At 42.1% G+C, this 13,297-nt stretch overlaps 1 protein-coding gene across 1 annotated transcript in view; it reads right to left on the bottom strand.

The window, feature by feature from the left end:
* LOC126471071 (uncharacterized) overlaps positions 1-13,297 on the bottom strand; it is a 46,979-nt gene that overhangs the window by 25,235 nt on the left and 8,447 nt on the right. The window contains exon 5 of the mRNA XM_050099176.1: positions 11,677-11,818. Within this exon, the coding sequence (XP_049955133.1) occupies positions 11,677-11,818 (142 nt within the window). The remainder of the gene's footprint in view (positions 1-11,676; positions 11,819-13,297) is intronic.

Here is a 13,297-nt window from a genome sequence, read left to right on the forward strand (position 1 = left end):
TTACGTAAAATGTGAGGAAAATGTATTAACATTTAAATATTGTATATTGAAAAGTTTTATTTTCGGTTAAAACCTGACAAACTGAGCTTGTGGGTGGGGTATGTAGTGGGACGAAATTAAGCGTCACCCATCCACCAATGTCAGCCCAGTTTGCAGGTGACTATAAGTTTAATTTAGTTTTGTTTATGTATTTTTCTTATTATTTGTAATAGATGTGAATTATCTAAAAGTTTTGTATTTTTTTTATGTGTTTCATGTACGGAGAGGGCGGCGCAACGAACGGAGACAGCATCTTCGTTGCCGCGACCAGAGAGGAAATTGCTGGCCGCTATACGTCGCGGGTCGACAGCCAAGGAGCAACAGAAGATCCTGGAACCGAGTTATTGCATCGTGCTTCTAAAAATTAAAAATGAATTTTTTATACTCTTTTTGTACAACAATGACGTCATATAGAGCTTAATCTTATTGAAAAGTCAGTCACTGTCTCTCAACGGTCAAGTTCACGTCTGTATGTGTAGGAAGCTAATAAAATAGTGTATGCTACTAAAGTTGAAACACGTGTTCTGAAGATTTATTTATGAAGAATTATGTGAACGGATTAATAATATATTTGACAAGATTAGTGATTCTGACAGCGTTCACCGAAACTTTGAATCTCAAAAGTTTATTTAATGTGTGATTCTGATATCGATTAGATCAAGATAACAAGTGTCAATATAATTTCTGAGGAGAAACAAACGACATTTAAATCGAAAAAGTTACAAAACCCAATTGGCCCAAGTGATGTAATTTTTTGCATAGGACTCAACTGATGTTTTACAGTTTCGTTCAAGAACAATTCTATGACAATTTAAAAGGCATATAAATCATTTTTGAAGTGGGTTTAACTGACGTAGGTGACGAAGTCTGCACATGGTCATATATCAAACGAAAATCGGTTATAGAAACTTACGTAGTTACACTACAACTTGTACAATATAATGCATGCACGTTTGCGTGCTTGCATTAAACATTCTATCGAATACACCGGTTATTAGTGTACCAGCATCTGACGTTTGCAATGGCTTATCTTGTGCTTGCGTTAACCCATTAACTTGCAATGTTAATCACTTAAATATATTACCTAGAGAAGTACATTCTCGAAGTCTCATTACTCTACAATAACTATTTTTTGGTGATGCGATTACTTTTCCTTCAAGGTATTTTGGATATAGTTCAGTATCATATCACAAATTACACAGAAATAGGACGGTCTTTCGACAGTACATTATTTGTTTGACCTTGAAAAACAACGAGTTGTGCGCAAGCGTTAGAAAGAACATATTAAAAATTTACTCTTATGTTACTCCTTTCCGTGCAATGCATTGTCTTGCAAGATAGGGAGGTAACACAAAGATCGTATCCACCAATTTTACTATTGAAACAGGTTGCTGTTAGTTTTCATTGTTTTAATGCGGTTTATGCTAAGTAAATGTAACTATAACGGTCCCGCATCTGGTTTAAGAACGTAATGTACTGAGATTGAATATATATACTCTTACAGACGAATATTTACATGATTCATAAGAAGATGGTGCATCTAAAATGGCTCTGAGAACTATGCGACTTAACTTCTAAGGTCATCAGTCGCCTAGAACTTAGAACTAATTAACCTAACTAACCGAAGGACATCACACACATCCATGCCCGAGGCAGGATTCGAACCTGCGACCGTAGTGGCCGCTCGGTTCCAGACTGTAGCGCCCAGAACCGCACAGCCACTCCGGCCTGCCGATGGTGCATCTAACATTTATTTTTTTTCACTTAATTTCTCTTGTAGAGACGGGAAGAGAATATGCTGACAGAAACTTAGAAGAGCGATTTCCTGACAATAGATTACCCTGTCACATGTGGGAAATAAGCTGAATAATTAGAAACTTTACTAAGCTGAGGGATGAACCACGGACCTCGGGATGCTCGAACTTACTAACAATAACACCGCAGTGCAAGTCTTTCAAGGACGTCACGTCGGCGTCTTGCGTGTCTCTGGGCCAAGGGCACGCAGCGTACTCACAATGGAAGGCCACGACGTTGGGATCATGGACTTACTTTAAGTCTTATACACCTTAAGCAGGCCATTAAAACAACATAATGTGCAAGTAGAAGGTGCACTAGTCTGGGGATCCCGAGAAACTTGCAAGAGAAGTTTTACGCTTCTATTATGCCTCTGATGTACTTATGTGACGGTACCAGCTTTGAGAAGTCATTATGATCAAGTTGTTAGCGTTCGCGTGTGGCAAGACCGTCTTTGGCGAGGCCGCAATTCGAATCACTGTACCAATTTGTAATCTATATTTTATCTGTTGCTGGTCACCTTATTTAATTTATATGATAATTGAGAAGTAATGTTCTCTGACTATTTACTGTTTGTAATTAAAGTTTCATGGGCGGTGGACAGACTTGGAAAGCCAAAGTCAAACCTCGGTAAATAATGATGCGAATGACGTTATTCACAATCAGTAATACAGTAACTCACAATATGCCAGACCACAAGAGTAACGTAGAATTACTCGTCGGATTTTTCCTCCACATCACACGTTGCAGGATGGTATTTGTCGTACAGACATGGGAAACATAAATTAAAATATGACGCAAATACATCATGAAAATACAGGTGCTTTTTCATTTCATTACCTCTCGAACTTCATATAAATTAAATGATGTGTCCAATGGTGAAAAAAGTTGATTAATAATCAAGTTTGAGCGGGAGTTGAACCGTCGTCTCATTCACGCTCGTCTTTCGAAGCTCAATCGCTAGGAAAGCATTTCCATTCAAGTTTAAAAAGGATCTCATAGATTTACTAATACATCCCATTCTTGATTATGGTGATCCTATTCTCCAAGAACTTTGTTATGAGAGCTCACGCCGGCTGTAACTGACGATGAATGCTTATGTGCGATGCATTCATGACGTACGCTACTTCGACTATATCACTCCTGCCAGAGGACTGTTGACATGGCTACGTGCCGATAACCGTAGAGATTATCACATCCTCTGTTTGCTCTATCGCCTTCTCAATCGTTGCACTCTCTCTTATTTATCTTCAACCCACACAACTGTGTAAACGGCACAGCAGAAATACTCGTTCTCAACAAAGTAGAGTCGTCTCTGTACCACTACATAACACTGCCATGTCCTCTAAATCATTTTAGGTATCAGAAACACGACTATGGAACGACATTCCTCATAGTACCAGAGGTATGAAATTCCTTTCCTACTTCAAAAGAAAGGTAACGGTCCACCTATCATAATAGCTATATCTTCTACAGGGTGGTGCATTGATAGTGACCAGGCCAAATATCTCACGAAATAAGCATCAAAAGAAAAAAGAACGAAACTCGTCTAGCTTGAAGGGGAAAACCAGATGGCGCTATGGTTGGCTCGCTAGATGGCGCTGCCATAGCTCAAACGGATATCAATTACGTTTTTTTAAATAGCAACACACATTTTTGTTACATATTCATGCAGTAGATAAAGAAATATGAATGTTTTAGTTGGACCACTTTTTTCGCTTTGTGATATATGGCACTGTAATAGTCACAAACGTATAAGTACGTGGTATCACGTAACATTCCGCCAGTGTGGACGCTATTTGCTTCGTGATACATTAGCTGTGTCAAAATGGACCGTTTGCCAATTGCGGAAAAGGTCGATATCGTGTTAATGTATGGATATTGTGATCAAAATGCCCAACGGGCGTGTGCTATGTATGCTGCTCGGCATCCTGGAAGACAACATCCAAGTGTCCGGACCGTTCGCCGGATAGTTAAGTTATTTAAGGAAACAGGAAGTGTTCAGCCACATGTCAAACGTCAACCACGCCCTACAACAAATTATGATGCCCAAGTAGGTGTTTTAGCTGCCGTCGCGGCTAATCCCCACATCGGTAGCAGATAGATTGCGCGAGAATCGGGAATCTCAAAAACGTCGGTGTTGAGAATGCTACATCAACATCGATTGCACCCGTACCATATTTCTATGCACCAGGAATTGCATGGCGACGACTTTGAACATCGTGTACAGTTCTGACACTGTGCACAAGAGAAATTACAGGACGATGACACATTTTTTGCAAGCGTTCTATTTAGCGACGAAGCGTCATTCATCGATAGCGGTAACGTAAACCGGCATAATATGCACTATTGGGCAACGGAAAATCCACGATGGCTGCGACAAGTGGAACATCAGCGACCCTGGCGGGTTAATGCATGGTGCGGCAATGTCGGAGGAAGGATAATTGGCCCTCATTTCATCGATGGCAATCTAAATGGTGCAATGTATACTGAGTTCCTATGTAATGTTCTACCGATGTTACTACAAGATGTTTCACTGCATGACAGAGTAGCGATGTACTTCCAACATGATGGATGTCCGGCACATAGCTCGCGTGCGGTTGAAGCGGTATTGAATAGCATATTTCATGACAGGTGGATTGGTCGTTGAAGCACCATAGGATGGCCCGCACGTTTACCGGATATGACGTCCCCAGAATTCTTTCTGTGGGGAAAGTTGAAGGATATTTGCTATCGTGATTCACCCACAACACCTGACAACATGCGTCAGCGCATTGTCAATGCGTGTGCGAACATTACGGGAGGCGAACTACTCGCTGTTGAGAGGAATGTCGTTACACGAATTGCCAAATGCATTGAGTTTGACAGATATCATTTTGAGCATTTATTGCATTAATGTGGTATTTATAAGTAATCACGCTGTAACAGCATGCGTTCTCAGAAATGATAAGTTCACAAAGGTACATGTATCACATTGGAACAACCGAAATAAAAGGATCAAACGTACCTATGTTCTGTATTTTAATTCAAAAAACCTGCCTGTTACGTTCTGTATTTTAATTCAAAAAACCTGCCTGTTACCAACTGTTCGTCTAAAATTGTGAGCCATATGTTTGTGACTATTACAGTGCCATTTATCACAAAGCGAAAAAAGTGGTCCAACTAAAAATTCATATTTATTTACCTATTACACGAATATGTAATAAAAATGGAGATTCCTATTAAAAAAACGCAGTTGTTATCCGTTTGACCTATGGCAGAGCCATCTAGCGGGCCAACCATAGGGCCTTCTGGTTTCCCCCTTCAAGCTAGACAAGTTTCGTACTTTGTAGTTTTTTTTTGTTTGACGCTTATTTCGTGAGAAATTTGTCCCGGTGACGATCAATGGACCACCCTGTATATATCTGTATACACCATGTATATATCTTTCGCGCCATTTTTCGCTCTCCCTTGTCTCTCCTAAGAAACATTGTCATTTGCGTTTCAATCTTCTCCTCTTTCATTAGTCCTTCCACTTCTGGCACTAAACACGGCTTCAAATACTCTAAAGCAATCAATGCTTCTTAGTGAACGTTACTAGGGGCGTCCAATAATTGAGTTTCCCTATTTTATAAAAATAAATTACACAAAATTTGTCCTATAAAAATAAGGTTCTTGAAATTATGTGATGTTTCTGTTGCTAATCTACGAAGCCACCATGGTTTCCAAGCTTTTTTGGTAATGCTACCTAAGTCTTCGAAATCAGTGTTGTGTTTCAGCTCTGGTCCTACGCTCGTCACCAGCTGTTCACTGTTGATGTGGCTTCAAACCGCGCTGGTGTGCTTACCCCCAGGATGACCATTGAGTTGGGGGAAAATGGGAAAATCATTTGTGGCAAGACCTGGTGAAAATGGAGGATGCGGGAACACTTCCCAGCTGAACCTTCCAAGCTCTGCCTGGGCCATTCGAGATTTATGAGACCAAGCACCGCCATGAAGGAAGAGAACTTTACGGGACAAAATCCGTGGACATTTTCTTTTGATGTCAGTTTGCAGATTCTTCAAGACATTACAGTACCCACCTTCATTCATTGTAGTTTTGCGAGGCAGGTAATGAACGAGCAAAATCCCCTGAGTGTCCCTGCCGAATGTTTGACATTTGCCACTTTTGAGGCACTTTGGCCACTTTTATTCCACACTATGCGCTGACGATTTGTCTCAAGAGTTGAATGATTGACGCAGGACTGATCCCCATTGACAGTCCATTTGAATAGCAGATCTCCCTCTCTCTGAAGTATTTCCACAAACATTCTGACCGAATTCATCCGTTGCTGTTAGTGAAAACGTGACTCATCTTGTAAGGATTTTGCGGCAGTGAAGATGGGTTGTCAGGATGTTTGCGATGCTGAACGTCCAATTGAAGCCCCAGCAGGTAGCCGCGTAAGGATATTTTCAGTGGTGACGCGACCATCTTCCTCCACAATATTGCGAAATGAAGTAGTGGCATCACTATATGTCACTATAGTGGGCCTCCCTGTGCGCTGTTCGTCATGCACATCTTCGTGCCGTTCCACAATCTGTAAATCCCAGCGTCGAACCATTTGAATGCTCACACAGCCATCCCGTAGAGAGTGGTTAACTGCCGATGGATTGACGACAGTAAATCAGTGAATAGTTCCAGAATGAGAAATTTCACTCTGCCGCGGAGTGTGCGCTGATATGAAACTTCCTGGCAGATTAAAACTGTGTGCCGGACCGAGACTCGAACTCGGGACCTTTGCATTTGCCTTCTCATTCTCGAAACATCCACCAGGCTGTGGCTATGCCATGTCTCCGCAATATCAGGAGTGCTAGTTCTGCATGGTCCGCAGGAGAGCTTCTGTAAAGTTTGGATGGTAGGAGACGAGGTACTGGCAGAAGTAAAGCTGTGAGGACAGGGCGTAAGTCGTGCTTGGGTAGCTTAGGGGTAGAGCACTTGCCCGCGAAAGGCAAAGGTCCTGAGTTCGAGTCTCGGTCCGGCACGCAGTTTTAATCTGCCAGGAAGTTTCAGTGAATAGTTGTTTTGCTGGAAAAAAGAAGAGCGCAGCTCACAAGCGGGCACGCTATGTGGTGGTAGCTACATGCTAGCTGGCAGCATACTGGCGAGATACTCCGGTATGCTTCGTAATCCGGTGTGAGTGTTATCAACACATACCTCCCGAACTCATCAGTCCTCACATGTCACCCTCAGTATATTTTGCAGAGAAACAGTATAGGGAAACCCTTATTATTATTATTACTGTGGTCGTTATGGATTTCTTTAGTGTGGTTTGTTTTCGATAAGATTTACGATTATAACTTAAGGTTCTAATAAGGTCAGGCTAAATAAGCAACCAATAACTAAATGAAATAAATATTATTGCTCGCTTTGGTTGAGATCCGGAAAATGGCTCGTGAATAAGGGATCGATGGGTTCAGGAGGGCCATATAGAATGCTTTGTAGGATTTCAGCGGCCGCAGGCGATAGAGCCCGAGAGGAAAGAAATACTATTCCCTCGACCGTGCAGGACTCTAAGGGCACATCACGTACCGGTACACTATGTGATCAAATGTATCCGAACACCCCAAAACATACGTTTTTCATATTAGGTGCATTTTGCTGCCACCTACTGATAGGTACTCCATATCAGCGACCTCAGAAATCATTAGACACTAGTGAAGAATTTGGAGCTCCGCGGAACTCACAGACTTGGAATGTGGTCAGGTGATTGGGTGTCACTTGTGTCATACGTCTGCACGCCAGATTTCCACATTTCTAAACATCCCTAGGTCCACTGTTTCCGATGTGGTAGAAAGTGGTAACGTAAAGGGACAGGTACAGCACAAAAGCGTAAAAGCCGACCTAGTCTATTGATTGACAGAGACCGCCGACAGTGATGAGGGTTGTAATGTGTAATAGGCAGAGATCTATCCAAGCCATCACGCAGGAATTCCAAACTGCATCAGGATCCACTGCAAGTACTATGACAGTCAGGTGTGAGGAGGCGAGAAAACTTGGATTTCATGGTCGAGCGGCTGCTCATAAGCCACGCATCACGCCGGTAAATGCCAAACCACGTCTCGGTTGGTGTAAGAAGTGTAAACATTTTAAGACTGAACACAGAAAAAACGTTGTGTGTAGTGAAGAATCACGGTACACAATGTGGCGATCCGATGGCAGGGTGCGGGTATGGCGAATGCCCGGTGAACGTCATCCGTCAGCGCGTGTAGGGCCAACAGTAAAAATCGGAGGCGGTGGCGTTATAGTGTGGTCGTGTTTTTCATGGGGGAGCGAGTCTTACACCCCTTGTTGTTTTGCGTGACACTGTCACAGCACAAGCCTAGATTGATGTTTTAAGCACCTTCTTGCTTCCCACTGTTGAAGAGCAATTCGGGGATGGCGATTGCATATTTCATCACGATCGACCACCTGTTCATAATGCACGGCCTGTGGTGGAGTGGTTATACGACAATAACATCCCTGTAATGGACTGGCCTGCACAGAGTCATGACGTGAATCCTACAGAGCACGTTTGGGATGTTTCAGAATGCCGATTTCGTGCCCGGCCTCACCGACCGACATCAATACTTCTCCTCAATGCAGCACTCCATGAAGAGAATGGGCTGCCATTCTCCAAGAAACCTTCCAGCACCTGATTGAACGTATGCCTGGGAGAGTTGAAGCTGTCATCAAGGCTAAGGGTTTGCCAACACCATATTGAATTCCAGCATTACCGATGGAGGGCGCCACGAACTCGTAAGTCATTTTCAGTCAGATGTCCGGATACTTTTGATGACATAGCGTATCTCGAGGCCTACGAGAAAGACAGACCGCGGCGCGTGTCACAACACGTGCTACAACAGGTCTTACGAGTGCCTGCAGCCTTCTCCAACGGACAGCGAGTAACCATTTCAGACGAGTTTAATAATTCTGATCTGCGTCTTTAAATGTATGCAAGTTCTCGATAGCTCTCACAAAATCGAGACCTTTAGAGGGCATCTTTCCAATTAAATGTTGATTTTCCGTGGGCCCTGCACAGAATTGAGCGTTCGCAAAGCGTGGCGGAGAAGCCGGCTAGTGTGACGTCACGCGTTCATTGCAGGGCCCGTGTATCTCACTTCACCGACGTACCTTGACGTCTGGAGCGCAGCGGACTTTCGGAATGGCGACCAGTTTCAATGAGTGAGAGGCACTCCCAGTGCCAACAGTGGACACACACTATCGCTATTTCCTTTGGAATAACGACCTGGTGCCATTCCCGTGTCCAGTGTTTCTGCCTGGCGTACCACCATCGGGGCCATTCCCTCTGCTGCCACGTCAATGGCAGCACCAGTTGATACCTGTTTCTGCTTCTGTAGCAAAGCGGTCAGCGCTGCGGATGGCTACGCAAAGAGGTCCAGATTAGATTCCTGGCCGAGCTGGAAACTTTCTCCGCTAGGGGACTGGGTGTTGTATGACCCTTTCGGTCGTATCATCATAACTGACATCACACGAGTATGAATGGTCACGGCCCGAAATACAATAAATCAAAAATAAATTTGCCTTGCTGAATGTCCTTGGTGCTCCTTGCTTACGGCACTGTCCGCATGGTTGCTTGTCTCGCAGCAAACAATCACTTTGCCTCAAGGTACAAACATTAGGTCTGTTCTCTAGGATGATGATCATGCAAGGACTTTGAAATCCTGCGTGATGTAGAGTATGGTCGTTCTGAATCAATCGATTCTATATTCACATTATCAGGCATCTTATCGCAGAACTCTTAACTCAGTCACGATGGCTCGTTCCTGAAGTTGTAGAATTGCTGGTATGTGTCTCTCCCTCTTACACGAGACATAATATGTTCTCACAAACAACCAATATTCAAATGATGTTTTTCAATAACGAATGTGGAGAATTTCCTGTCGTTAAATACAGGCTGTACCAAAAGTACCAGTTGGCCCTATCTAATTCTCTACTAGTAGTTTTTTATTGTTGTAGGTGATATTGATTTGTGAGAAGAATGGCTGATGAATCCAATTGCACCTTGGAACAACGAATCGTCATGAGTACCTGGGCTCAGAGTTACGTCACACTGGGAAAACACTGATAGAGATTCGAAATGGTTTCACCACCAGACTTAATATGGCAACACTACCGAAATCAACAATATTACCTTGGGAGAAGGAGCTGTTTGAAATTCGTTCCACAAAAAACAGACCACGCTTTGGAAGACCAAGAAGAAGAGCAGACACATGTGCGGATGTTGCAGCATGCTGGACTGAGTGACCAAGACTCGGAGAATCTGACGCCTGTTCGCGGTTACTGGAGGCGACGGTTTGTTGTCATACGACTGTACGCTGCCATTTTGAGTTTGTTCCAGTGCTACCGATGTCGACACTTAGGCATCCGGGTTGGCCACTATATGTATTCGGTTGTAGAAGAATAATAATTTATATCATACACTTTCTGACTACCAGACCGTGGGGGGAGGAATTTGATTAAATAACAAATATTCAAGCAGGATACTCCGAAATAAGTTCGCGACGTGCGGTTGTCAATATTTCGCCGTCGGGTAGCTACCAACAGCTCGACTCCAGCTGGATACTATTGTGGGTCAACAGACTCTCCGCCACTCAGCGTTTCGCTTACTTTTCTTCCTTTCACTGTCGTTATCATCGGTGGTAATGCAAACACCCTAAGTGGTCTGCAGGACACATCGACATTTGAGTCATCGTCCATATGTTCGCGAATAGTGAAACACATTGAAACAGACCAGTGTTGTTTTCTGCTGAGATCCGAACAAATAACAATTAGAATGACAAAACTGTGAAAGATGTTCAAAATGTGAATATTTATTTGATAGGCATTAGCAGATATCTGTAAAACAGATGAATGTCAGTATTTAATCTAGAGTACTATATTACAGAATACGCATCAACTTTATTCACATTACTTAATAGCAATATTTAAGCCCCGTTTAAAACAGTCAGAGTAGGAAATCGCTCTTCCAAAATAATTCTCCTTACATGTTAAATATACAGCGAAAATTTTTTGTCAATGAAGTTTGTGGAAAATGTATTACGTATTTGGATTGTCTTCATTGGATTTTGCTTCACAGTTGTGACGGAAGGTATTTTTATACCTACTACCAAAAAGCCGCTAACAGACTATTTTGCTGCAACAAATTTGAGCTTTTTCGTGATCATCTGGCAGAATTTAAATCTCAAAGTGTCCATTTATACACCACGGTTAAGTTAATTGTAAAGTATGTTGAATACGTAATTAATGCTGTGAAACTTGGAGACTTAGATCTGCCAGAAGATGATGAAATAGTCGAAACTAACTGCAGTAAAATAAATTTTAATATCAGCGTTTTGGCGAGAAACGTAATAATTTATTTGATTTAGCCCATCAGGAAAGAGCGTAGGCACATAGAGGAAATACTGGGCAGTGGAGTGCTTGCATTCATTTCAGATGAGAGTTTCCAGTACTTGGTTCCCTTCATTTTATTACTTCGTTCCCGGCAGTACCTGTATGGACCGCTCCATCCAGAAGCCAGATTTCATTACCGTTGAAAATTCACTGTCAGTGGAATGCCGTTGGATATTTAGAAAAAAGAAACAATAAACGAATTTCATCATAGCGTTATGAATGATCGAAGAAAATGTTTTCATGAAATTTACTTAATTAATTAATGTGTAGCCGCTGCGTTTGCTGATACGTTTTTATTTAGTAGCACGACTGGTTTTATGATTTTTTTATATTGAAATAACTTTCTAGTGGATGTTAAAATTCTAGTTGGTGAAGCAACGTCAATAACTAGTGTCAGAGCAGTTTTTAACGGAGAAAACACATTGAATCCATCACCTGAAGCCGGAAACAGTCTTGTCGTCACGAAGGAACAACTCCCGCAGAGAGAATTTGTCCAGAATGGCGTCGAACTGGCTCTGTAGCTGCCTGTTCAGCCAGCTTTGAAGGCGTGACTTCAGTTTGGTTACCAGCTCCGAGTCTGCAACGGAGAAGTATATCAAGACAGATTCTTATGGCATATACACCATTTCGCCATTTTTGCCCTATATATTGTGTTAGTTCCATTAATATTATCAACGTTCAGACAGCTTCAAATTCCTTCTAGTTGCTTGCAATTGCTCAGTCGTCAACTCCTATCATTAAGGTAGCGTCCTCTTCTTCGGCACTAAGTAATTTTTCGATGCTTCTGCAGATGGAACTGAGTAACCCACGTGTGGATCAGGCTAGGGGATCAGTGATAACAAGAGTTTTTATGTATGGCACTATCATTTAACGTTTTCTTTATGTGTTGAGCCTGTTATTTCGATCCTATAATCGCACACTCTGTGGAATGACTCCAATCGCCCAAGTTCAAAACATAGTATACACTACCAATCTGGCATTATTATAGTAGGATATGTTTTAAATAGATTGTATTAAACATGTTCTCCGAAAAATATTTTGAGCAATTAGTTCAGGAGCAAGCAGAATTGCAATTGCTTGCAAAAACATAGTTGAGCTGTCATCAACAAGTAATTCTGAGTAAATAGGAAGTGCTATTAGTGACCACAAGGTAGTTGTAACGAGACTGACTACCGAAACATCGAAATCCACCAAAAGTAACGGCAATATATCTATTTAAAAAAAAAGCGGATAAAAATTCTCTTGACGGATTCCTAAGAGACAGTGTTCAATAGTTCCTACTACTTAAGATTAGATTGTGTAGATTAGATGTGGATTCAGTTCAAAGAAATAGTGTCTGAAGCTATTGACAGAATTATACAGAATAAAGTAATAAAAGATGATACTGATCTCTTTTGTACACAAAACAGGTCAGAACTCTGTTACAGAGGCAAAGAAAAAAGCATACCAATTTAAACACAAAATCTCCAAAATAGACAATTTTTCATTGACGCTCGAAACCTAACATGGACTTCAGTGCGAGATGATTTTTATAGCTTCCACAACGAACCTCTGTCTCGAAGTCTGACTGACAACACAACGAGACTCTGGTGTATGTAAAGTAGAAGAGTGGCCATCCACGATCAAAAACTACAATGTAAATATTGATGGTAATATTACCGAGTGCAACACTCAGCAACAGTTACACTGTCATAATAAATGTCATGGCACGTCTCGTAACGTCGTGTCGGATCTTCTTCTGTCCTGCGTAGCACAGCACTTCGACGTGGCATAGACAACAAGTCGTTGGAAGTCCCATGCAGAAATACTGAGCCATACTGCTTCTAAAGTCGTCAATAATTAAGAAAGTTCAGCTGGTGCACGAACTGACCTCTCAATAATGTCCCATAAATGTTCGATGGGATTAATGTTGGGGAGATCCGGTTGGAAAAATCATTCGTTCGAATTGTCCAGATTGTTCTTCAAACCAGTCGCGAACAGCTGTGGTCTGGTGACACGGTGCCTTGTCATCCATTATAATTTCATCGTTGTTTGGGAACATCAAGTCTATGGTCAG

The sequence above is a fragment of the Schistocerca serialis genome, chromosome 1 (genome assembly GCF_023864345.2).
Source record: "Schistocerca serialis cubense isolate TAMUIC-IGC-003099 chromosome 1, iqSchSeri2.2, whole genome shotgun sequence".
Classification (NCBI taxonomy): Eukaryota; Metazoa; Arthropoda; class Insecta; order Orthoptera; family Acrididae; genus Schistocerca; species Schistocerca serialis.